Here is a 25431-nt window from a genome sequence, read left to right as displayed (position 1 = left end):
AGCTTCCAGTCTGGGTTCATGCACCCCTTTGATCACCCGTGGATCAGCCCATGCCCTCATGCATATAGGTAAAGCACTTTTTCTTGTTTAATGTTGAAATTTGTTCCCTTTTCCGTAATAAAGGGACAGACGGACACATGACCTAAATGTGTAATTAAAATCTGAGGGAATTCAGCCATACCACTTGCTGTTTGTCTATTTAATTGTTTGCTTATTTTATTGTCTGGGGACCGGAAACACTGTAACACATCAGCTGTAGCTCCTCTCATCCCAGCGGCTCAATTAGAAAAAAAGGACAACACCTGGTTAAATATAGCTGAGTGTCTCAAGCATCCTCTGTCATGCCCGCGCGCTGGCATCCCGAAGCCCAGCGCGTGCGCTAGTTAGTCCACTGCAGCTGACGTCACATCCAGCATGGCGGTCAAGGTGACTCCCGTCAAAGATTTCTTATCAGAAATTAGTTTAAAAGGCAGGAAAAGCGGCGGCGAGCGTTGCGCTGTCGGATGTGGGAGGACCGCTCATCTGCGCGGACGTGCGGGTTTAGAGCGTCTATGTGAAACGCAGCGGAGCGACTTTAGCTCCGCATCCCGGCCTCGCTCAGGAGATCACTGTGATTTCTCTCTGATGCTTTTGTGTAACTGAGACTTTTGTTCCGAGGCTGATTTTGAGAGGAAACATCGCATTTCAGTTCGACTCGTGTCGTGCTTTTTATATTTATCAGCTGATTATTGAAAAAGTATTTTTATTCAGCGCTGAGATCAAACTTAAGACATCATCTGAGTTCTCTGACAGCATTTTTTTTAAATTCGGAATCAAACTTGTGTGTTACAGGTGCAAGCCACAAAAAGAGCTGACCCTCACGAGTTGAAGAATATCTTTCTTAAGGTAAGAGCATTTTAATAAAATAAAATAAAATCTAAAATATGTTTTTTATCTTAATTCTCACAAAACACACAGACCTTTACCCAACCAGCTCAGATCAATCCTGTCCTAAAGATCATTTCAAATGTGTTTACTACATTTGCCCAAACATTCACTTTTTTATTATTGTGTGCGATTTTGATGTCAAAACTTCTCCTGAAAGTTTAAACCAACTTCAACTCTTTGCCCTTCAAAAACTCACGTCACAAGTAGAGTTTGTTTACCCTTCATGCATCCTGTTTGGAGTGCAAACTTGCTCCTGAAAGTGAAAATCATTTTTACACTCAAGCCGTCTTATGGTTCAAATATAACAGGCATGCATAATTTTCATGTATTATCAGGTAAAAAGGGTTTAATTACTGGGAGCTTGTTCTGACTGCCTGGATAATTTGATTAAGAACTACTTGAGGCCCACTGTGAAGATGAATAGATATACAATTGTGCTGGGAAAAATATGGAAATAGATTGCTTTGAATTGATATTTTAATTTAAAATGTTAATTCAGCCAAGTGCGTTGAATTGCAGCCCTGTGAACATTTAGCGTTGGGGGGCTCTCTTCCCACACCCTCGACCTTCTTTATCAGAACTTGGCTCAGACCCATGAGTTTGGCCTTTCTGTTGCTGGTTCATGCCCCACTTCTGCTTCCAGAGCTATCTTGGTGCCAACTTGTAACCGTACCCATGCTCTATAAATGACTTTGCATCTTAAAGCCTGACTGAGATCAGATGTTGCTTTGGACATGTGGAGTAGAGTCTGTGCACAGCTCAAAGCTTAAAGGTCACAGCTTTAGATTATCTGTCCTGTATGCTGTGCATTGTGTCACTTCAAGTCATTTAATGGGATTTTACAGCAGCTCATCTTTTAAGAGATTCCAAACTGGTGAGTAAAGAGCATTTAAATGAATTCTCACCAGTTTAATCAAGTTTTGAATTATTCTTTTAGTGCATTTACCAGATAATTACTCATATAAAAGGATTTGAAAGGGAAATGTTTCAAATAAGCATGATGCATTTCATTACCGTCATTATAAGATGCAAAAAGGCCAAAAAATAATCTTTAGGATGAATAAAGTGAGATTCTTAAACAAAGCAATGTTACAAGGGAAAATGCATATAAAATACAATTTCTATAATTTTTCTGTGTGAAACTAGATGTCACTTCACCCCTGTAGTGTTTACAGCTCATCTCATGTCGCCCCCTCTGCAGTATGCCAGCGTGGTGCAGGATGGAGAGCATTACATGACCCCTAGAGACTTTGTGCAGAATTATTTGGGTCTGCACACACAGCCTCAGCACAACCCCAAAACCGTGGAGCTCGTAGCCGGAGTGGCTGACACAACTAAAGATGGGTGAGCTGCAGTCAACAAAATCTTCTTGTTTTCCCTGCAAGTATCTTTATTAGACAGTTTCAAGGTAGTGCTGCACTAAATAGGAAAATGTGCATTTGTGGATGAGGTGTCAATGTCAAAGATTGTTTAGAATAACTTTTTGTTAGTTGTATGTCCTTTATTTACATTTAAAACAAGAAAATGTAACATTTACTGTTTGTGTCACAAATTGAAATAATAAAAAAAATTACACTTAATTACCAAAAGGAAATTGTATAGCAGCTGATGGAAAGTGGATGTCTATGAGAGAGAGAGAGAGAGAGACAGAGAGAGAGAGAGAGAGAGAGCTTGATGAAGTCAGCAGAAACTGTCAATATTTCATTATTTTTGTTTCCTAGTATTAACTGAGCCAATGATGATGATAAAAACAGGAAGTGATGAATTTTATCAGAACATTAAACAGAAAAAAAAATCCCTGTTAGCAGATCAGTAACAGAATCATTTATTCACAACACGTCCACCATCTGTTGATAACAATCCATCCTCCTTTAGTTTGCAGCATGTGTCTACTCTTTCAGACTGAAATCAGTCCAAAATAGACTTTTAGGATGCTGGAATATCTTCCTGCTGCCATGTTTGAATATTGCATTCTCAGTTTTCCAATTTGATCCTGTTCAGCAGTGCAGGAAATTCCTTTTTTATCCTTAAAGGGAATGCATCTCTTTTTAAATGCATCTGTCTGATGCTCACGTGTGGAAACTCTCATCCCGTTGCCATGGTTGCCCACTATGATAGATGTTAGAAAGGCACCAAAGTTTTCTGCAGGAATGAATAATGCAGCTTCAGATAAACTCGTTTTTGCAAAAGATTACATTTAACATTTTTTTAATAACATCAGCTTTAAATCATTGCTGTCGGCCTTCCAGGAAGCAGGAAGGTGAAATGTGTGATTTTGTGGAAGCCTTATCTTCCTTTTTCTCCTCAATCTTCCAAACAGATTGATCTCTTTCCAAGAGTTTTTGGCCTTTGAATCAGTTCTGTGTGCTCCTGATGCCCTCTTCATCGTGGCCTTTCAGTTGTTTGATAAAACGGGCACAGGAAACATCTCATTCGGTACGTATGTTTGGTGGAAAATTCAAATATTAAAAAAAATGTAAAAATATGGCATCTCCACAATAAAGTCCAATTTGTGGGCTCGTCTAAAAAGAAAAGTAAGAGCAGCTATAAATATTATTTTTCTCATTAAGCATTTAGCTCATCAAGAGCTCTAAAATATCCAGCTTCTTTTGACACAAAGACAAATAATCTAGTTTGTCATAAAACAAGATATTTTGGAAAACAGTTTCCAGACTAATTAGAGTCTGGAGCCACGGATTTCTCCGATTTGCTTTTTAAAGTGACATTTTATTGAAGTAAAGAGAGATAACAACTCAGTGTTGGATTTCCTTCTGTTGTCTTTGTTTTGATTTGAACTTTTTATTGAACTCAGAAAATGTTCGTGACATCTTCAGCCAAACTACAGCTCATCACCACATCCCCTTCAACTGGAACTGCGAGTTCATCAGGCTGCACTTCGGCCACGAAAGAAACAAGAACCTCAGCTATGCAGAGTTCACTCAGTTTCTGCAGGTAGACCGCAAATAATAATAATCATAAAACAAAATGCTGTAGGATTTTTTTGTAGGCACTCCCTCCCTTAAAAATAAACATTTGAACAACTGATCATAAAAATTAGAATTGAAAATACAAAAATAAAGTTGAAGTATGATGAACAAGACAGATCTGCATGAAAGTTGCAGAAATAAGAAAAATAATTAATTTTTGTAAATATTTTTTCTTATTATATTTAGCTGATCCTGTATGTTTTTCCTGTGGGTATTTGGTTAATTGTTTTTTACATAATGTGGATATTTAATCATTATGATTAGTATCATCACAATAATTTTGTTTGATAAATAAAAAGTATTTGAGAGAAGGTTGGCATTCATAAGCTGCAGATCCCGCTTTCTCCTTTTTAACAGTTTGTTTTAAAAAAGTTTGCACATAAGTTTTTTATTCAGCATATTTGTTGTTGGTGTGTTTGTTTATGTTATGTTTAGTGTAAAATAATATGTTTAATCACATGATTGATTTAAATTTTAGTCAGTTTTTAGTCAAATTTAACCTAAAACATCAAAATTTTATCAGTTATTCTATAAAACAATTTAGAAATGTTTATTTCTTTGTAAAATTGTAAATTTTATATTTGCATTTTATTATCTGCGCACAAATTTGTACTGGATGTAGAAGACAAGCTAAGCTATAGCAAAACTAGCTTTAATTCCAGATTTCACCTTAATCTAAGGAGCTTTGAAAGAAAAGCGTCTGGACTTCTTTGAGTTGCTTGAAGAAGTTTCACCTCTCATCCGAGAGGCTTCTTCAGTTCTAAGGTCAAATGGTGGAGATCAAATGGATGCTTTTCTTTCAAAGCTCCTTAGACCTCAATGACCTGGATGACTGAGAACCTTCACAGACATTTCACCTTAATGAAAGATGCTCAGATGATCTGAAGCTGGAGATGAGAGTGAAGTTACATTAAAAAAAACGCTGAGTCTAATTTGGTTCAGCTGGTTGTTTGCTGTTTGCAGCATTAAAGATGCTCAAAACTTCAATTGGCTTTATCTGACATTACCTGTTTCTGAGTGAGACGTGAGTTCTTGTGCAGCAGCAGACCGAAGGAGGAACGTGGTTTGGAGTGGAGGGCCTTGCTCTCAGGAAGAAACTGGGTGGTCCTGGAGTTACACAGGCTGAGCTTCTTCCCCACTTCAGCGTGGGATCCCTCAGAGCACTTTGTGGTTTATTATACTTGACTAGAGGTTCCCACCGCTTTACCAAACGACCTCCACGTGAACAGGATTTCATTTACATGTCTTCATTTTTCTGTCATGATCATTGAGGGTTACGTTCTTCTCTGTGATAATTGAATTTTGGGCTATAATCCAATGACTTGGTTTTCCGAATCACACTGTGAGGATAAAGAAACAGCTCAGTGTTGCAGGATCTTCTGGTTTTGCACAATGAGCTCTGACAGCAGTTACTGACCTGGGCTCAGCCTCTTCCTACATCCCCGTCCTGATTGCACGCTTGCCATACTGAATCACCTCGTCACACACACACACACACATACATACACACACACACCCACACACACCATCTCTGCTCAGGGATCAGACTCCTTAAGATATGGTTTCCATTAGTGTTTGAAGATTATGAAGTCTTGTATTACTCTGTCACATCTGATGACTTTTATATCTATAACACTGATATCCAGTCCACTTTTTTCCCTTCAAAGTTTCCTTTTGTTGCAAACTTGCAAAGCAGTGCTCTTTGTCACAGGTACAAGTTCAGCTGTAAATTTTTTTTGGTGCCTGTGTGCTTCTGCAGGAGCTGCAGTTGGAGCATGCTCGCCAGGCGTTTGCACTTAAAGACGTGAACAAAACTGGCACCATCACTGCCTTGGACTTCAGCGACATCATGGCCACCATCAGGCACCACATGCTGACACCCTTTGTAGAAGAAAATCTGGTTTCAGTGAGTCGTAGAACACATTGATAGTATTATCTTACATTTAAAACAATCACAACAATCAAGATGATGCGACCAGTTCTGACATCGTTTGTTGGGGATGTTTCTGCAGGCTGCAGGAGGCGGCACCTCCCACATGGTGAGCTTCTCCTACTTTAATGCCTTCAATGCTCTCCTCAACAACATGGAGCTGATACGGAAGATCTACAGCACCCTCACTGGCACGCACAAAGACACACTGGTTACCAAAGGTACTCCTGAAAAATCTGCTGGGATTTTACATTTTGTTCTTTATCTGTGGTTGTATTTTTGACTGTATCAATAGCAGATGGGACATTTACTCTAGCACTAAATTACAAAGGTAAATAAACATTTTTAATCTGGTAATCTGAGTATTGTCACATACAGGTGCTTTATAATCCCAGTCTTGTTTGTTTACAATCTCCTCTCCCTACATGGTTTTCCTCCATGTAGAAAAAAACTCTACAAATACGATTTGCTAATAATTATTGTTATTTGTCACCAAACACTTCACGTATCCACCAGTTTTAAGCCAATGCTCACATGTCCATTTCAGTCACAGAAATATGTTAATACAGCACTCCACATCAGGCTTGAAAGCAAACAGTGCATCTGTTGAATCTGACAGGAAGGTCTTTGCAGAAATAAACAACTCTTTTCCTTTCTTCAACAACTACCATTAAGTTTCTTTTTAGAAAGACCACCTGATGGCTCCTGTGTTACTTAGCAGGCTGTGGTGAAAAGCTAAATTTGAAGAGAGTGCATGTTCACTTTGTGTATGGAGGGAGAAAGGGAGCTAAAGCGTGCACAGAACAAGTTTAATGGCTTGAAACACTTGTTGCAAGCTGTATTTTAGCTGCAATAGCGTTCATGCAAAGACAATAACATCAAAACAAGCGGTGGGATTTGCAAATATGATCAAATTGAAAATAGCCTAATGTTTTCAGCTCAGTTTGACGCTTTGAAAAATTTCAAGTCTTTTTCTTCTCTTTTTAGAGGAGTTTGTTCACGTCGCAAATAAGTTTGGTCAGATCACTCCGATGGAGATAGACATCCTGTTCCAGCTCGTCGGGCTCCACTCTCACTCCGGGTAAGATGCTGCGTCGCTGTAGTGAAACAGAGTTGCTCTGTTGACAAAGTTAACAGGTGATCCACTTAAAGGCCCCATGGGAAGAGTGCAGACAGCATCTGTTCCTTTGCACGGGTTTACAGAGACTAAAATTTTGCACATTCAGGGCATACTTATATCCTTGGCGTACTTCATGATTTATTAATAATCACCAAACTTATAAAATAATTTTTTTGTTTTTAAGGCCATGGTCTGTAGCAGGATGTCATCAAGGAAAATGAGAAGGAGATTTTAGATTTTGAAATGGCTAAAGCTCCTGGAGCTGAAAACCACACCACATACACATAATTAGCCTTGCAGCACAACAAACAAGTAGTGTTTTTGATATGCTCCTGCTCACACACACCTAATTCTTTCTGCTGAATTATTTCTTCAGCCTGCATCGGGTTCTGCAGGAGCTGGTAATTACCATTTTTATTCAAATCTGCAATGTTCAAGCAGGAAAACGTTTAAAACTGGCATGAATCCAGCATTTGTGATGCTAGCACACCTCTGCTAACACTACAAGAGGCTAAAACAACAGTTCAACATGGCGTGAGGTGGAATATGACGCTAATCACTTAGCTCCAACACACCAAAAAAGTAATTTTTTTCACTTCCCTACGCTTACACAGTTAGCTTAGACTTTACAGACTGACATTAATTCCGCAAAAGTTCAGTTAGCATTGAAGCTAGGTTGGTGTGCTAAACGGTGGGGTGCTTCTCAATTAGTGATGTGTCGGTCGCGAACGAACCGGCTCTAAGAGCCGGCTCTATGAAGTGAACGACGGGAGCCGGCTCGTCATTGGGGGCCGTCACCCTCCCTCCCCTCCCCCTCTCCTCTCTTGCTTTGGTGAAAGCCACAGGCGATTGGTCAACATGTGTAACTGCGTGTCCAGACTGTCCACACACACAGAGCAGCAGGGGTGGGGAAGAGGGAGGATCAGACTCAGACAGACACACAGCAGAGCGCATGCAGGCGGAGGGGGACGAGAGGGAATGAGGAGGAGGAAAAAGCGAGCGAGAGAGAGGAAAGTGCGCTGAAGACGGTGAGAAAATGGGCGACAGCAGTCGGAAAGTTGAGATTTCTTAAAGTGTTCAGTAAATAAGTCCATATAAATGATAAATATTTGATATATTGCATTTTTTTACATTAGTAAATCATTTTACATATAGTTTTGCATTATTTTTGGTGATAAATATACTTTACGCAACAGAAAATCTGAGGAGCCACTTGGGAGCCGAAAGAACCGGCTCTGTAAAAAGAGCCAGAATTCCCATCACTATTTTCAATGTCATAGTGCCTTGGTAGGCCAGGTGAGGCGCCATGCTTAAAGGACACTGTCCTTCCTTGGTCAAAGGAAACTGTTAAATGGAACAGACCTACCTAATGTCACATCACATAACACCTGAGGTAAAGTTATATTTTATGATGAGCCTTTTCCTCTTTAATTGTGTAAATATTGGTTAAATTAAATATGTAAGTGAGTTACTACCTGCTAGCCACTGAAGCTGCCACTACTAAACAACTAACCAATCCTAGATAACTGCTTTGAACCAGAGTCATCAATAATTATCACACTTTGCATACTTTTTTGTGAATACAAACCACCCAGATTAAAACTGCACATTTGCCTCAATTTTCTGCAAGTTTCATTTAAAGGGATTCACAAAGGTTTTACGAAATGTTTTGTTTTTATTCTGAGGTGAATAAATCTGTTATAGGTCTTTTTACTGGCTGTAAAGATATTATTGCTCATTTAGTTTTGCAGCAGTGGCTCCACCGGCTGATTTTATAAGACGAACATAAAACATAGATACAGACTTTATGATGCACTGAGCCAGCGGGGAGCATTTGTGTCTCGAACATTCAGTAACAAAACACTTTCATTTACTCGCCGGGCCATGGGATCTGCTCCAGCTTTGTTTGTCTGTTGTTTATATAAGCTTGAATTAAAGTTCCAGTAACTTTTGAGTTATACGGCTGTAAAAGAGCCTGTGGAAAATCTTACATCACCATAGATCCAGGGTTTTTTCTGCTTTTTCCTGGCCTAACTCCCACTCTCTTTCTTTCTCCCCCATGGTGTTTTTCGTTAAGGCGTCTGAATCACACAGACATCGAAAGAGTCGCCCCGCTGGAAGAAGGAGCCATGCCGTACCACCTAGCAGAAACCCAGAGACCGGTAGCCTGAGTGCCTCCTCTAATACGCCTCACATCCTCCTTTTGCCTTTCATCAAAGCCTTTTCCTCTTCTTTTTCTGCTTCCCTTTCAGAAAGGAGCAAAAAAAAAAAAAAAAAAGGCAGAATGTTCAGTCACTGAATTAGCAGAGAGCCCGTGTTTTTCTTCCCTTGTGAAGTGCATTTCTTAAACTCCCAGATAAAAGTACACCAATTATAGTCATAGAAGAGGAATGGATTGTTGCGTTGCAGCTCTCCATGAAAGGCTCTTCCTATTTTATTCAGTATGGTGGCACATACGCATCAGCTGCAATCACACATCTAAGGCGCTTAATAAGAGGCTTTTATCACCATGGGGCTCGAGAAGTTTTAGAAGCCTTTAGCAAAGTCCGCTAATGGCAGGAGGGGAGTGGGAGGCAAGGTGGACGTGGGAGAACAAAATGCTTCCACCGGATAACACGGCTCTGTGTCACGCTGTTGTCAGAGCTTTCAGGACACTCATGCTCCCGAGACTCTCGCCCAGAGGTCTGGAATTTGATTCCTTTGGGGGGGTGCCGCAGCTCTCAGGCCTGCCCTTCGGTGGAAGTTGACTAATTGTTTAAAGCCTTTGATCAAGACCTCAATCTTGTTAGCATGCGGCCCTCGGTGGAAGCATCTGGGAAGAGGAAAAGGGCGATCTGCTTTACTTAACACACACACACACGCACACGCACGCACGCACACACACACACACACACACACACACACACACACACACCAACTGAGCCCAACTGTGTAATATTCATGTAGATTCTTATCTGTACATGGAAAAAGGTCGTTGGGCTAATCGGTTCCCCAAAACAAACAAGCTCTGCTTTCAACACCAAATGCCGATCCAGAGATTGAGTAGATAAAAGAGAAATAAAACTTTGCAACGAAATAAAAATAAAAATCTCTAAGTTGGTCGGCTACACCTTCTCAGTTATCCCCTGAGCTAATCTTCCTCTGACATTGAATACACGCCGCTGATGAATCAGACAGAAACGTCTGCATTCCTTCGCCTCGTTATGCTCTACCATAACATTTTTCTTTCCACAATGTATCTGGTTCACTGTGGCTTTAATAGCCAGCTCTGATCCCCCCCTTCTGTCTTTCTCCAGATTCGTCTGACTGCTGGTGTCTTTTTCCCCCCATACAGCACGCTCACGAAACGTCCCGGTCAGTCTGGCTCCAGGCTGCAGAATCTGCCTACAGGTTCACTCTGGGCTCAATCGCTGGAGGTGAGTGACATGTCTGCGGCGGAGCCCCCAGCTCGCCCGAGGGGTAACTCTAGCCGACCGACTGGTGCTCTGAGGCCCTGGGGCCGACCATTGTGTTTCATGGAGAGGGACTGGAGAGGGACTGTTATGTGAGGCTCCGGCATTGTGCTGCCGTGCCTCCGGTGGCTCCAGGCTGTCGTTGGAGACGGAGCCTTGGAATGACACAAATCTTCTGGAACCGCACTCCCTGGAATCTCCCTCTCTTAATTACACCAGAGGGAGCTGATACAAGGAACCTCTGACATAACTGCCCCACAGATCGATGGTCTGATCTGCGTCTATGTGTGTGTGTGTGTGTTTTAGTTCACACGAACAATTTTTCAGATTTAATACTGTACCCAGTACACAGCTGATAGATCAGGTTTATAGGATGGTACATGCTCTGAAATAGTTTTCCAACTCTTTTATTTTTTATTTTTTAAGTTTCTTTATTGACATTGTTTGTCCCATTTTTCTTTCTAGAGCAGCTGTTCCCAAAGTTGTGGTCCGGCCCCTTCTGTGGGTCACTAAGGGCCATACTGGGTGTCTTGAAGCTATATTTCTAGAATAATTGTTACAAACATTCAACTAAATTATCATAAATTAAGTTTAAGTTCATTTGAACGGACACGTTTTTCTTTATGCCCTGAATAATTTAACTTTTCACCCACTTTTTTACTGTCAAATCAGAAATATCTGGGGTCGTGTGACTTGACAATTGCCATTTTCGTGTCTTGAGCTGAAACGTCTGGTTTCGCAAACCAAAAATAAACAAAAACACATTTGATGCCCTGATTCCTGCAGTTCTAAGTCGCTTAATAATGAATTTCTCACACAAGATTTCAATCTGTGACAAGTGTGTGTTTTCTTTTTAGCCACCGGTGCCACGGCTGTGTACCCCATCGACCTGGTGAAGACTCGGATGCAGAACCAGCGCTCCACAGGCTCCTTCGTGGGAGAGCTGATGTACAAAAACAGCTTCGACTGCGCAAAGAAAGTCCTCCGTTACGAGGGATTCTTCGGATTTTACAGAGGTAATCCACAGATTTTATGGCATTTGAAAAAGGGCAGACGTGTGTGTGTGTGTGGCGTGCGGAGCAGCCTGTGTGATGGGAAAATATCCGGATTTGCCTGTGTGCTAATGTCAGGGGCATGGTTTGCTAATTGATACCAGAAACCTTTGCCCTCCCTGTTCGGCAGTGAATGAAGAAACACCCGGGGGTTTTATTATCTCAGTACCTGGGAGAGATCCCTGAGGAGAACGACAAGGAGTATTCATGTAGCAGCGCCGTCTGATGCCTGAGAGGTGATAATGGTGCTGAAGGCTTGTGATATACAACACTTCTTCCCTCGAGCTCTTCTTACGAGGGAAGTCAAGACTGCCATCTACTGCTGCCTCCTCTTCTGCAGAGCCTCGCTGTTGTGATCCGCCTTCCCCCCTCCTCCTCCATCCTCCTCTCTCGCACAAGATAAGAGGGTGATTGACTCAGAGACAGACACGCTCGGCTGTTTTCTGGCTGCATACCAGCAGCGGTCACTCAGCAGCTCCTTCAGAAGTTTATCTGGTTTGATGAAGGACAGACGGTGAAACAGTGAGGTGGTTATCGCTGCTGTAGCCTCCCCCCGTGACCACACAGCTCTCTCTGTTCCCCCACAAACAGGGGGATCAAGCCCTAATGCTGGTCTCAAATGCAACAGCAGCAGTGTCATATTTTTACGATTTTATTTTACTTTTTGCTCCTCCTCAATAAGCGCTCTGTGCCACATGCATCAACCGTCATCTGTAAATATTTATGGGTTCGTTTTCGGCTCACGAGAACCCCCGTGGCTCATATTGCTCTAGCTTTCGGTGGATGTTTTCATTCATCTACGATAAAAAATGCGCATTCATACGAAGGCGGACTTTGTTCCTGTCAGGTATTCTGATGATATCTATGAATAATATTTTGCAGGTCTCCTCCCGCAGCTCATTGGCGTCGCCCCGGAGAAGGCTATCAAACTCACGGCAAGTCGTTCCACCGTGTGACTAGGTGTTGAAGAAAAGTTGCTCTGATTATATATATATTTTTTATATTGTGAATGAAAAACACGCCGAGTGCAGGAAGAATCCATGCAATCAAGCTCAAGTTAACATTATTGCCTTTTGCTTTTAGATGGTGTCTCATTTACCTTCTTCTTCTTCTTTAATGTCTTCCTTCTTTTTTCTCCCCAGGTGAATGATTTCGTCAGAGACAAGTTCACCACGCAGGATGATACCATCCCTCTCCTTGCAGAGATTCTCGCTGGTGGATGTGTAAGGTTTATTTTAGTAAAGCTCAGATAATTTTGTCCACAGATGAACTAAAAGCTGCTGCCAGAACATTTCGGAACATACAGAACATGTCCTGTTGGATTTGGCCTCAGACAGTGGATGGCTGAGTTAGATCATCAGATTATTGGTTTCCTGACACATCTCATGGTTTAATATATGTTTTTAGTGTTTAAGGGTGTCGCTGGGAAGGATTCAGCCATCTGAAGTAAGGCTGAATGACGTGTGTCAACGCATGGTCCGCATAAAAGCGGCAACTTTGATTAACGCAGACATATTGTGACATTTTTTAAGGTTTAACAGTTCTATAGTCTAAAAATCATGTTAATGAAGTTTTTTCTGGACCAAAGCTCTCTCACATAAAGCGATTTTAGCTATTTTATTTTTGACAGTTTCAGTACCTTCCAGAATGAGTTGTTTCAGGGCTTAAGAAAACAAGTTGGAGTTTGCCCCGCCTACACCTCACCTGACTGGCTACTATAAGTTAAGAAAATGCAATATCTGGGAGGAGCTTGTAGTAGAGCTAATCCTCCTCTAGCTTGGAGAGGTGGTTCTAACCTAATTTTCCTGTTTGTGATGTCACAAACGGGGACTTGTTGGACCAGCTTGTTTCAGACACAATTTCTAAAACCAAACACGGACACAAAACAGCTAGATAGATTATTTTTCACACGTACAGTGTTTATAGAAGCAGTAGAGACCCACATGGCAGCACAAAAGAATGCAAAACGGGAATTATTCATAATATGCCCCCTTTCAAATCAAAGCAATCAGTTGTTTTAATCTTGTCATCATTCATTCAGCATCTTCAATTTGAGAACTGGCGAACCGCTGTCACAAAAACAGCAAAATCTGTTGAATGTTTTGATATAATGCAATTAAGAACATCTAATACTGGAAATTAACCTAAAAATAGTGTTTTAAACATTTACTAAATATGATTCTGACTTTATCTTACCACTCAGTTACACCAAGTTCAAATAACATCAGCTTAAAAAAAAGCATTTTAAAAGATTTTTTATTGAGTCAAATTAACTCGAAACTTTCTTTTCATTTTATTTCATTCTCAAATTTTGAGATTTTATTCAAAATACTTTAGGAAAGTATTTTATTACAGGATTATGCTTTTTTTTTTATAGATCTGTTACCGTATGTGCTTTATTATAAGGAATGATATTTGATAAGCAAATTAAATTCAAGTGGGAAGTATTTTACTTCATTTATTTTTATTTTTTTGTGTTTATTCTAGATGTGTAATAATTGTGAGTTTTATGCTGATATTTTGTAAATTTGAGTGAATAAGATTTAAAGTTTTTATCTATCAGTGTATTTTCATCTGTGATTATGCTTTTAAGTGAAAGAAAGAGACTTTGGAATACAAATGTAATTCCATCACTTTGCATTTTCAACTGTAGTGAAATGAAAGAGAAGGGTTGTGTGGAGGCTGCAGGTTGGACTCAGAGTACTGGGGTCTTTGGGGTCATGACCCCTGTCAGAGAGTAATTGGAGGAAGAGGCCCTGGAGGGTTCTGGATGAAGCCGGGTCGGGCTCAGTGTGATTGAGTTTGACAACGGGGTACAAACGTGAAACGTGGTCTCAGAGCAGGTCCTCATGCAGGACGGGGAAGATGTCCCCCCTCTGGACTAAATGACAAATATCTGGGCTCCTTTGTGTTACTGCTCAACACTCGTCATGCATAAAAGTTTAAATTCAGGTTGATCTGATAACTCGAAGAATTATCGCTTCCAGCAGCGGAGCAAACTGAAGAAGATGAAAGAGACGAGACGGGCGCATCAATCTTCAGAGGGGCGGATATTCCTCCTCCACTTTGAAAATGACTAAATGTGCCAGAGCTTTTTTTAGCCCGTTTCTCGGATGTTTACAGATAAGACCCCTGCCCCGAATGTCAGCAGCAGCCATCCTGGGGCCTGATTAGATTTGGGAGGGTGATAAATGTGCCCGAGTCAGAGGGTGCCATGCCTTCGGGGGCATGGCTTTCCTGGACCTCTAGCTGTCCTGGTGATTCAGCGCTCTCCCCTGGGAATGGGGGGTGAATTGGGGAAGTGTGCAGGGCAAGGCCAGGCTGGGCCGCTCACCCTGCCACAGGACGTGCCTGGAGGGGGGCAGCAGAGGGCTGGTGCCAGGGTCAGAGCCTCCCAACCATGAGTCGGGACTTGTTCTGACCCCAGTTGTTCTTCCATCAATGCCTGCTTTTTCCTCCTTCTGTCAAGGCCATTCTGGAAATGTCAGATCTGTGCTCTGAAATTAAGTATCTGTTGTGCTGAAGTCTACTAAGATAATGTAAAAGTTTCCATGAAGAAGAAATGCTTACACACCAGAAACAATCTCACCCAGAGTTCACCTCTGGGGTGACAGAAACCCCCCTCAGAAATGTAAATATCTGCATGTAAACAACTCATCTGCAGTTTGTTTGTTTGCAGGCTGGAGCATCTCAGGTGATTTTCACCAATCCTCTGGAGATTGTTAAGATCCGACTGCAGGTGGCTGGGGAGATCACCACGGGCCCCAGGGTCAGTGCCCTGAGCGTAGTCCGGGACCTTGGCTTCCTCGGCCTCTACAAGGTGGGTCAGCACCTCTGGAGCACCCTGCGGGATGGTGCAAAATGCTCTGGCAGTCCAAAAATATAATAAAAACACTAGGATAAATATTGTGGACTACAAAATAAAACACTTCCTTTGTAAATTTAGAATAAGTAGAGAATATCGTAACATTTTGCAGATGACGCACTACTGTATTTGAACCATTTGTGTGTTTGCACAGACATAATTGTGATCAGAAACAGAAACCTGAACATCAGACATTTTCTTGTTGACTGTTTGCAATTTTCCAAAATAGTGTTAAACATGCAGCCAGCAGCAAATTAGTCAGGGATCACGCTTTGCTACCTACTGCTCCTTTTCAGACCCTTGTGGCTTTGTCACAGCTCTTCTGCTCATACTCTGTTTTAATGAATGGTAGGCTGTACTTTTATTTATTTTGGGGGCGTAAAAGAAGGCAACACAGTGAGGTTGTGTGTGTGTCTGTGATGGATCTGTCTCTCTTCAGCTCTCCCTGGGGCTCTTCACCTCTGTCATCAATACCAAAGCCCCCTGTGGGTTGAATAAATCAGCTCCCTGCCTTTTAATCCCTCCAGACAAACCAGCTCTACCTCTGTCTCTGCCCGTTTATTAGCCCTCAAATGATGCATATGGTTTAAAAATGCTTTTTGTTTTCTGTTAGGGGGCCAAAGCTTGCTTCCTGCGTGACATCCCCTTCTCGGCCATCTACTTTCCTGTCTACGCTCACACTAAAAAACTGCTGACGGATGAGGATGGAAGGCTTGGGCCTCTGCAGCTGCTCACAGCTGGAGCAATTGCAGGTAACAAACATCTGGGAAGCCCCAAGGTTTTTATAAAGGAACGTCTGACTTTAGTTTCCCGTTGTTTCTCCATCAATAGCCTTCATGCTTTTGTCAATCGCACCATGAAGGCTTAGCCATTTCAGTCCCGGCGTGATGCCGCGGCGGGGACATCAGAGCGTGGCACCATCCGTGCATAGTGAAAGTGCTTCATTGTGTGTTTTTGTGACAAGGTATACCGGCGGCGTCGCTGGTGACCCCTGCCGATGTCATCAAAACCAGGCTCCAGGTGGCGGCTCGAGCGGGCCAGACAACATACAGTGGAGTCATCGACTGTTTCAGGAAGATTCTCAGAGAAGAAGGCTTCAGGGCGTTGTGGAAGGGCGCAGGAGGTAGAACTCACACACACCTCTTCTGTCCCACACGTGCTTTTATTTCTAAGAATAAAGGAAGTTGTTGGTCTCTGACCTCACATACACCTACCTCCCTATAGCTCGTGTCTTCAGATCATCACCGCAGTTTGGCGTTACCCTGGTGACCTACGAACTGTTGCAGAGATTCTTCTACGTTGACTTTGGAGGACAGTGAGTACTTTAAGTGTATACATGAGAACAAGCTTGTCTTTGTAGCACCAGAAGCTCCAATCTGCCTCTATCCTCAGTCGACCTGCTGGCTCTGAGCCCCTTCCCAAACCCACGATGAAGGACTACCCCTCTGTGACCGCAGAGCATGTGGGCGGTTACCGTCTGGCCGCTGCAACCTTCGCTGGCGTGGAGAGGAAGTTTGGTTTGCACCTACCCAAGTTCAAGTCTCCTGGAGAGTCTAAAACAGAACCTCAGGCCTCTTAAACAAGTTGTGGCAGCAAGGGCTGCATGTTCCTCCGCTCCACATTTCAACTCAATGTATCCGACTTGATTGTTCTACCTTAAATGCTGCATGATTAAGGCTTTGACTGTTTTTTTTTGTTTTTTTTTGCATTGCTTGCACATTTTTGCACTGTACATATTGTACTTCGCAACAGAGGGACACTATGGCTCAGCAAATGATTGTTACAGCTTTTTTTTGTTGTCGTTTCCCCTTTTTGGTGTGACAGATTTAAAAAAACACAAAGATGTACAGATATTTTCAAAATATTTATTTTGAAATCATAACCAGAAATTTGGGAAATAATTCAAGTGTATTTATTGTATTTTGTTGAAATAAATCATTCAAAGTGTTTGTTTCTTGTTGTGAAAAGTACATTCTCAGGTTTGACCCAACAGGGATCAGATCGTATAACTGAGCAGATTCAGCATGCAGGTCCCCACGTTCATATAAAACAATATTTCTGTATAAAGTAGAACATTTTACTAGTCAACAAACACGAGATGACAACTTGAACTTCAGCCATGAGATGCTTACATTCCTGGATGTTGGTGTTTTATCAAACCTTCGGTGGAAATGATGAAAAGCTACAGAAGAACAGATTCTCATGAGTTTGTGCATTTTTTTGGTCTTAAATCTCAAAATTAAGACTTAACATGCTGTAAATAAAAATGGGAAAGTTTAAGGCATTTGGCTGTTAATTCAGATGACCCATTTAGGAAATATGGCTAGAAAGTGTCTGAGGTTGATGGTCCAGACATTGGAGTTAATCTGAGGAAGACAGGTGACCATCCAGCTTACTGCGGTCTAATTAAGAAGAACGTCAAAGATAAGATGTCTATACATCTTTCTGAAACCCCCAAAATCTATTCTTTTCCTTCAGTCATGTTGTGATTACATCTTTTTCAAAGCAGAACTGACATCAACAAGCAGCAGACTGGTCCCTTGAACGTAGCACCCAGCCGCGCTGAGCTCACGCAGTCAGACGCTGAGCTGCCAGCTCCTCCGCGTCGTCCCTGTTCTCGTTGATCTCCGTCAGCGTGTGAACAAAGCGCGTCCACTCGTCATTTCGTGGAACCGCAGTTTGCTGTGAGGGGGAGGGGCGCAACGGAAGCATGACTCAATTTGCAAACATATAACAGGCGACGTCCATTTATGTCGATAATGGTTAAATGACAGACTGGAAATGCTCAGAACAGTTATTTAAATCTTTGAGGTGCTCTTTTAAATGAATCTCATTAGGGTGAAGTGGCCGTGCTGAGTAATTAATCGATTGTGTCTGCAACAAAGCACACACGAGTAATTGCCTCAAATTGTATTAGCTGTGATGTTTGCTTACCTCTCCAACGTCATACACGACAACTCGTCCATCCGAGTCTCCCACTGCGATTTCTCTGCCAGAATGAGCCCATCTGACCCTGTTGAGAGCCGGGTTCCCCTCCACTGTGATGCTGGCGGTGGGCACCTAAAAAGGAAAACAGCACAAAGTATTATTCACCAGAGGAAATGTTCTGTGAACTGCAAGTGGAAAATTCTGATTACCTCCGTGTCGTTGTTCAGGTTCCACAGGTCGAGGTGGCCAACTCCATCCACGCACGCAAATAAAGCCGGGTGGGTTGGAGACCACATGACATCGTACACGTAATCAGAGTTGTCCTCAAAAGAGTACAGCGGCTTATTGTTCTGCAGAAGGGGGAGAGATGCCACATTAATTAAAAGTTGTTGGTTTGTGTCTCAGTAATCCAGTCACACATATAATTCTGTCCAATTCTGTAACAGAACACGTGGATGCAGAGTTTGAATGCAAAGATTATCGGCCTGGTCCCCACTCAGTTATGCCGGGTCAAATTTTATTCCCACAGATGAACAAAAAAACAACCTTTTCTAAACTTGTAGTTTATTGCTCCAAAACAGTTTTACAATGAGAGTTGAAGCAGAACTGTGAAGAGTTACTGGTCATTGGTTTTTAAAGGAGTCCTAGAACTTTTTTTTTTTTTTGACAATCGAAAACTGCTCTTTGAGCCTCATAGCTTACAAAACTTTGTTGGGGCTCAAAATGACCCAGGAGCCCTGAAAAACGATCATGTACAACCCCTTTTAACGCGTACAACAGAAAGACTGTTATGTCCCAGCCACTCAGCAGGAACAGAAATATTAAATGAGCTGCATACTGATTGGCTGGTTTAGCCTGAAGCTAGTAACTCCATATAGCCATGGCCAGCATGTAGATAACTCAAAGTTGCATTTGTTGGTTCTTTTTAAACACTGACACTTTAAAAAGAACCAAGAAATGCAAGTTGAAAAGATACATAGAATGAATGTACAGAAAATGTTTAACAATAACTCTACAATTGATGCATCTATTTGGCATTTTTTCAATGTCTAGATATTCCCAGTGCATTCTAGAACGTTATGTGTGTGAGCTCCTTTGTTGTTTTCCTCTTGTTCAACATGGATATTAGTCGCTTGACCTAGTGTTTGTTGTACCCTGGGCTAGTGTTAGCGGTAGCTCGGGCTAGGGTTAGCAGCATCGTTCTGCAGTTGGCATTAGCGTGACCAACTTGTTTTTGTTACAAATGTTAAAGTGGGTTCGGACATGCAGATTTAAGATGATGTGGTTAAGCTTATGACGCGTAATACCAACTTTTCTCAGAACGAAGCAGTTCTCTGTAGCCATTAAAACATTAAAGAGCAAGTCACCCCTACCAGAGTCTTACTCCACTCCCACTTCCTGTTTGAAAAATGCAACAAATGCTGTTGTAGACCGAGAGGGCAGCCTCACGACATTTTTGACATCATAATGTACCAGCTAACATCATAGTGTACCTCTTAGCCAATAGCGATGGCAGATTTAAAATCAAGTGCAGAGTTTTTACCTGACCACGACACAACACTGACAGTTCCAGGCAGAATATTTAAATTTTAACTAAGTGCCAAATTATTGACTACACGTGTCTTAAGCATGATTAGACACTCATTTATATAGTTTATCAGCAAAAGAAACAATTGATTTGGGGTGAAAGCACGTCGGAGACGGCAGACTTTTAAGATGAATGCAGTTTTGACGTCCTGGATTCCATTAAACAAACATGAGTTTTTTTCACCCCGGTAAATGAATCCAGATGTTAGCGACGGATACCTTGGTGCTCCACAGCTTCACCGTCCAGTCAAAGGAAGAGGTAAGAAACAGGTGGGAGAAGTCCAGAGGCCCTGCAGCTGTGTGGCAGTGGATCCCTGTGATTGGCCCATGGTGACCCTCAAACATCTCACTAATCCCCGCTTTGCTGTAGAGCACACAGATGTGGATGAAAATGAACAAAAACACCCCGACAAGTTCATAATAATTTAATCTTCAAAGGCAACAGATGGGGAAAGCGGGCCACCAGTTGCAGCATTTAAATATGCTGAAAATTTTAGTAACAAACACATCCAAAGGGTTAGCAGTTAGCATGGCTGCCTGTAACTATTTATGCATTTCATTAAGCATGAAGGAAAGCAACAGGCACAGATGGACCTCTCCTGGACACGTTCACTAATCATTTACTTATATCATGTAATTACCAGCAGGGAGGCAAAAAGTGCTCGTGTCCCTTCAACCACATGTTGCAGAGCTGTTATCCGACTGAGGCTCTGATAATTAATGTAGAGGGGTAAATACTCAGCATGAGTGATGCTTATGCATTATTAACTGCGATGAGAGTATCACACCATTGTAAATGAGGTGGAAAATTATTCCACCAATTACAGAGGTGATTCTGTTGTTCAGCTATGCCCGCTCTGTGGACTCTGGGTTTACCGTGCCTTACTCAGAGCCAGCTGTGGTTTAAAGGTTGGTTTATGCTTGACGCGTCCATGAGGTCCGCACGGCTCCGCGCGGAAAAGTTGCTTCATTTTAACAACCACGCGCCTCCGCACGGCCAAAAATTTCCGCAACGCGCACCTAGGAAATTTTCTAACCACGCGGACGGTCGGACGCGGAAAAACATGGCAGACTGGCAAGAACTAGTATGGCAGAGGTTCGTAAATACAGACATTTGTATGATTCAGCTCTCAGAGATCACCGTGATCAACATGTTGTTAATAATTCTTGGAGAGAAATAGCTCGCACTGTCGGAAAAGACGAGGACGCTGTTAAAAAATGCTGGAATGCCATGTTGTAAACAGTAATTTTTCTTCTACTATGGTGTAGTGTTGGATGCATGCCGTAGAGCTCCATGCTGCCCCCTACAGTTTGGGAGAATATTGGCTCACCGCAGAGACAAGCCGCATGAACCATAAACGCTGCGAGTTGTGAAGCGCGTTCCAGCCGCGAGCCGCATCACCAAGCGGAAAGTGAATGCGTCAAGCATAAACCAAGCTTAAGTCACATTTCTCTGCTGAGGACCTTCCCCCATTAGAGATGCCCCGGCCTCTCAAACGAGAAGGTTGTGGGATGAACTACAGTTTTAATTCTCCCTGGGATAACTGACTGTAAACAAACTTTCTCACTCAGAAAAACATATGGAGAAAGAGGAAAAAGCATACACAACAGGGAAAAAATGGTTTGTTTCCCCTGCATGTGCAGTCTGTTTATATTGAGCGACCTTTACAAACACAACTGACAAGCGGAAAAGAAAAACAGGATGACTGGGCAGGAGTGAAACCTCAAACAGCAGGAGATCAAGTGCTGGATTTGAGTTGCACGGGGAAGTGAGTGGGCTTTATTTATTTGACACTCGGTTCGAGGTGGGCCTGACAAGTAGCCTCAGCTTCCTGGTGAAGTTTGTGGAGGGGTGCAGGGAGGGGGTGTTGTGGGTCACCTTCCATGACGACACGACATGTAGACGGAGCCGTCCTCACTGCCCACCACAAAGTTGTTGACGTCTCCAAGGGGGAAAGACATGGAGGTGACGGCTACAGCTTTGGACTGTTTGAACACGAGCTCCATGCTGTCCTGCGGGGGGGGGGGGGGGGGGGGGGGGGGGGGGGGGGCACGGAATAACATCTGTAACAAGCTCTCGATTCAAGCTTCATGTTAACACACATTCTGCCAAGCACAAGCTATTAAAATCACCGGACAGTTTATTACTCTGAGGTCAACGAGCACAAAATGAATGGCCAACATTTTTGGCAGCACAAATGTAATGACACGGCTGGCCACCATTTCCTTGACACGGGAAAATGAGTTCAAATCAGTCTTCAGCTCTTTAAAGTCAAGTTCTTAGTTACTGTCACCTGTGGCTGAGACAGCATATCCAGACTCCAGGAGCAGATCTTCCCATCCGTCGAGATGCTAATCAGGTTGTGGGCGTTCTGGGTGCCGACTACATTTACACAATACACCGGGTGCTGCAAAGACAACCAAGGTGAAACTTCCACCCGTGATGAATATGAATCAGGGTGAGCACACTGGTGTCCACAGTACCGTGTGTGCTGCAGCTGAAAGGGGGGTCCTCTGCACAGGGGTCCTCTTGTTGCTCCTGTTGTCCCACAGAACAATCTGCCCCGAATACGTGCCTCCAACCACGATGTTTGGGTGGAACTTGGCGAACGAAGCAGACATGACTGCAGACTGTGAGAACACAGGAAGTGTAAGGTGGTGAAAAACATTAAAACATACAATAAAGACAAAGTTTATCCCAAATTGACTCCGAGCTCCTGGTTTGATGAGACATCAACCGATATGGATGTTTCTATAGCCGATACAGTTATATAGAGGTCATGGTCATGGCTGTGTAGCGGATTTTTGGGTCGATTTTCATGGTATTTAAAGGTTTTCTGTGTTTATCTGCATGCTAAAATCTCACCAACAACAATTGACACACAACAATTCTCCAACTTCAAATCCTGAATCCTTATTATTTGCAGCACTCAGAATTAAAATTTAAAATTTAACCAGAGTTTACCAAACAAATCAATAAACTGACCAAGTATTTAAAAAAAAACACAACAGGTAAATAAAAAATAATCAGGTGACAATGTTTTACTTATTTATTATGCATTTATTGAGCAGGTGTTTAAAATTCTGCAGCAGCACTGGACTGCCTGCAGATCTGCCTGACTTTAAATCGGCCAATGCCGATACATAACAAGTTGGTAAATATCGGCCAGATATATCTGTCTATTCCTAGTTTTGATGATGTCGAAATCTTTTTTTTTTTCCTTCTGTGGTGAAAAGCAGAAACATCCGCTGACTGACCATAAATACCTGAAACCGAAGGGGAAAATGTGGTTCATACTTTGTGGTTTGTTAACAGAACTAAAGAAAAACAAAAAAATATCCAGCTGGGAGTTGGCAGCGATCAGGATTTTTTTTTATCTTTTGTTCCTAATGAGCATTCCAGACTTTTCCAGAGCTCCAACCTGTGCTCCTGCCCTCAAAGTCAAAATAATGTTAGTATTGTTGCATTCGTTGACAAAAATGGTGACACACAGGGGGAACTGCTCTTAGAAACACAAAGAAAACTGCATTCGCGCTTCTGTTCAGTTCGATTCATCGCAGCAGCGTGCCTACGACGACATCCGCTCTGAAGGCAACAACATGTGGTTCTACTCAACTTGTCTTGTTGAAGGAGCCTCAGGACGAGCATTATAATAAGGCTAAGCAGAGGGATGGAGCTCAACTGGTCTCCCAGCCAGCTCGTCTGAACACAGAACCCTTGTTTAGATGCACATGATAAGCAGCCCTGCCCCGCGCACTTAATCCTGCTGCAGAGCTCGGACCGCATTCAGGTCTTGCACCGCGGGTCTTCTCCAGAACATGTGTTAGTTGATAAATGTGGTGGAGGTGAATGCCAGCTAAGTGATGTTAAGGAAGGTAGGATGGGGGTTTGGGAGCAGAGGAGGAAGAAAGTGGGTGAGCCAAGGAGAATGGTTGGAAGTCTTCCAAGTAAAGTTGGTACCTGGCAGTGGAAGACGAATTCTGGAGTAGTTTTCTTGTACTTCATGTTCCAGACTAAAGCCACGCCGTCAGGCTCGTGTGGAGCCTCCTCGTTGTTATTGTACGAAGCAACCAATAGTTCAGGATACTGATAGGACAAGAAAAAAAATGTCAAACGTAAACAATCCAACATCCACATAGCTCTCCTGAGAGCTTTACTAATTATTTTTAGTCCTTTTCATAATTCTAGCTAACTTCTGGGGCCCAGACTGACACAGCAGCATATTTAATGGCTTAATGCGGATTTCCGAGCATGTAAACCCACTCAAATAACCATTACAGGGGTGTGAGTGTAGCTTCGAGCTAGAAATGAAGCGAACAAAGAGTCGGTGTTCAATCACTGTCACGTTTTGTTGCAGAATCAGGAATAAAATGACCTTAGACACCAGGGGAAACAAATCATTACGGCTTATGACTAAGTGACAATCCGTGCGAGACACAACCTACATTTCCTGAGGGAGTTTTGGCTGAAAAAGAGATGCTGTCAAACTCAAGCAACATAGTCATAAAACATTTTCACAGTCACTTTAAAAGCAAACTAGAAACAATTATATATATATATATATATATATATATATATATATACATTTCCTTTTATTCTGAGAGGTGTTAAAACCGGCTTTATTAAGAAGAATTTTTAAAGAAAACCACCTGTAGAGACCAGTCCAGACAGGTAACTACACGATGTTTGGACCAGCGCTCGTCCACAAACTGCCTGTTGAGTGAAAGCTTTGCTCCAGCCTGAATTTCTCTAAAAACAAAACACACATTAATTTAAAAAAAAAAGTCCTTCAAACAGGAAATGATTGGAGAGAACACCAGCTGATTTTGTTGTTTTACCTCTCCTTCTCCTCCAGCTCACGGCCAACGTAGTCAAAGAAGACGTCCACACCTTCGGACAGAGCACGCTCAATAATCCGAGTGCTGTGGTCGAAGAAATGTGCAAACTCCTCAGAGTGCAGGATCTGGAGCTTCTCCTCCTCTGTGAGCTCTTGAGGGGGTGCTTGACAGTGAAACACATATAAATGTTGTAAAGATGGCTGCATAAGACGAAAAAGCTGCAAATATTCAATTAACAATTGCCAAAACGTAGGCACAGCATCATAATTATGACCATCGACAGTAAAGTACCTTCCTCCTCCTCCTTCTTGTCTGGTTTCTCAGTCTGAGCCTCGACTACGGGTTCAGCTGGAGGACATTCTTCCTCCTCTTCTTCCTCTCCTGATCAAAAATTAAACTCTGTTAAAGTCTGCGACAAATGAATCTATCAATCCACATGATGATGCTTTTGACATGACCTTTGATCAAAATCTGTTAACCGATTTAACCCTGATCAGAAGCGGGACGAGTGCTTCCCTACAGACATTTCACATCTTTCGACTGTTTTTTTCCCCCCATAGCGATGTTATTTTCTTCTTTCAATAAAAGCTCCACCCAGCGCTTGTAGGACACCGCAAAAGAGTGATTTTGTATCTCTGCCTTGCATTTGTTTTGTTTGTCAGCACTATGTCGCCTTTCAAAAGCAGAAAAAAAAGAGAGGGAGAACCCGCTCCTCTAAAGCGAGGAAGTTTGTCATTTGTACTA

General features: G+C 42.4%; 2 protein-coding genes across 7 annotated transcripts in view; one reads left to right on the top strand and one right to left on the bottom strand.

The window, feature by feature from the left end:
• Window positions 1-305: 305 nt before the first annotated feature.
• Window positions 306-17282, top strand: LOC107390023 (electrogenic aspartate/glutamate antiporter SLC25A12, mitochondrial). Of its 3 annotated transcripts, none has more exons than XM_015966493.3 (18): window positions 306-426; window positions 832-885; window positions 2129-2271; window positions 3248-3363; window positions 3740-3879; window positions 5674-5820; window positions 5927-6065; window positions 6832-6925; window positions 9042-9126; window positions 10299-10380; window positions 11274-11432; window positions 12351-12403; window positions 12611-12691; window positions 15148-15288; window positions 15947-16085; window positions 16298-16456; window positions 16558-16648; window positions 16726-17282. In XM_015966493.3, exons 1-18 carry the CDS (start codon window positions 415-417, stop codon window positions 16910-16912), a joined length of 2022 nt encoding a protein of 673 aa, XP_015821979.1. In that variant the 5' UTR covers window positions 306-414; the 3' UTR covers window positions 16913-17282. The 3 variants fall into 3 exon arrangements, with proteins under 3 accessions (XP_015821979.1, XP_070400074.1, XP_015821981.1); XM_070543973.1 differs by lacking the exon at window positions 306-426 and adding an exon at window positions 609-736; XM_015966495.3 differs by lacking the exons at window positions 306-426; window positions 832-885 and adding an exon at window positions 1649-1801.
• dync1i2a (dynein, cytoplasmic 1, intermediate chain 2a) overlaps window positions 17185-25431 on the bottom strand; it is a 22503-nt gene continuing 14256 nt past the window's right edge. For all 4 annotated transcript variants that reach the window (XM_054746929.2, XM_015966496.3, XM_015966497.3 and 1 more), the window contains 11 exons: window positions 24979-25068; window positions 24688-24850; window positions 24499-24598; window positions 23810-23935; window positions 22333-22479; window positions 22143-22256; window positions 21728-21861; window positions 20068-20212; window positions 18471-18611; window positions 18268-18393; window positions 17185-18015 (listed from right to left, as the gene is read on the bottom strand). In XM_054746929.2, coding sequence (XP_054602904.1) covers window positions 17902-18015; window positions 18268-18393; window positions 18471-18611; window positions 20068-20212; window positions 21728-21861; window positions 22143-22256; window positions 22333-22479; window positions 23810-23935; window positions 24499-24598; window positions 24688-24850; window positions 24979-25068 — 1400 coding nt within the window. In that variant the 3' untranslated portion in view covers window positions 17185-17901. The remainder of the gene's footprint in view (window positions 18016-18267; window positions 18394-18470; window positions 18612-20067; window positions 20213-21727; window positions 21862-22142; window positions 22257-22332; window positions 22480-23809; window positions 23936-24498; window positions 24599-24687; window positions 24851-24978; window positions 25069-25431) is intronic.

The sequence above is a fragment of the Nothobranchius furzeri genome, chromosome 14 (genome assembly GCF_043380555.1).
Source record: "Nothobranchius furzeri strain GRZ-AD chromosome 14, NfurGRZ-RIMD1, whole genome shotgun sequence".
Classification (NCBI taxonomy): Eukaryota; Metazoa; Chordata; class Actinopteri; order Cyprinodontiformes; family Nothobranchiidae; genus Nothobranchius; species Nothobranchius furzeri.
The sequence above is the reverse complement of the archived record's forward strand: the minus strand, read 5'-3'. Positions and strand labels throughout refer to the sequence as shown.

What these genes read in the sequence shown, in the direction of transcription:
- LOC107390023 (XM_015966493.3), top strand. An exon ending in TCTGGGCTCAATCGCTGGAG is followed by an intron (nt 10,381 to 11,273) that starts GTGAGTGACATG and finishes TTTTCTTTTTAG; the next exon opens with CCACCGGTGCCACGGCTGTG. An exon ending in ATTCTTCGGATTTTACAGAG is followed by an intron (nt 11,433 to 12,350) that starts GTAATCCACAGA and finishes AATATTTTGCAG; the next exon opens with GTCTCCTCCCGCAGCTCATT.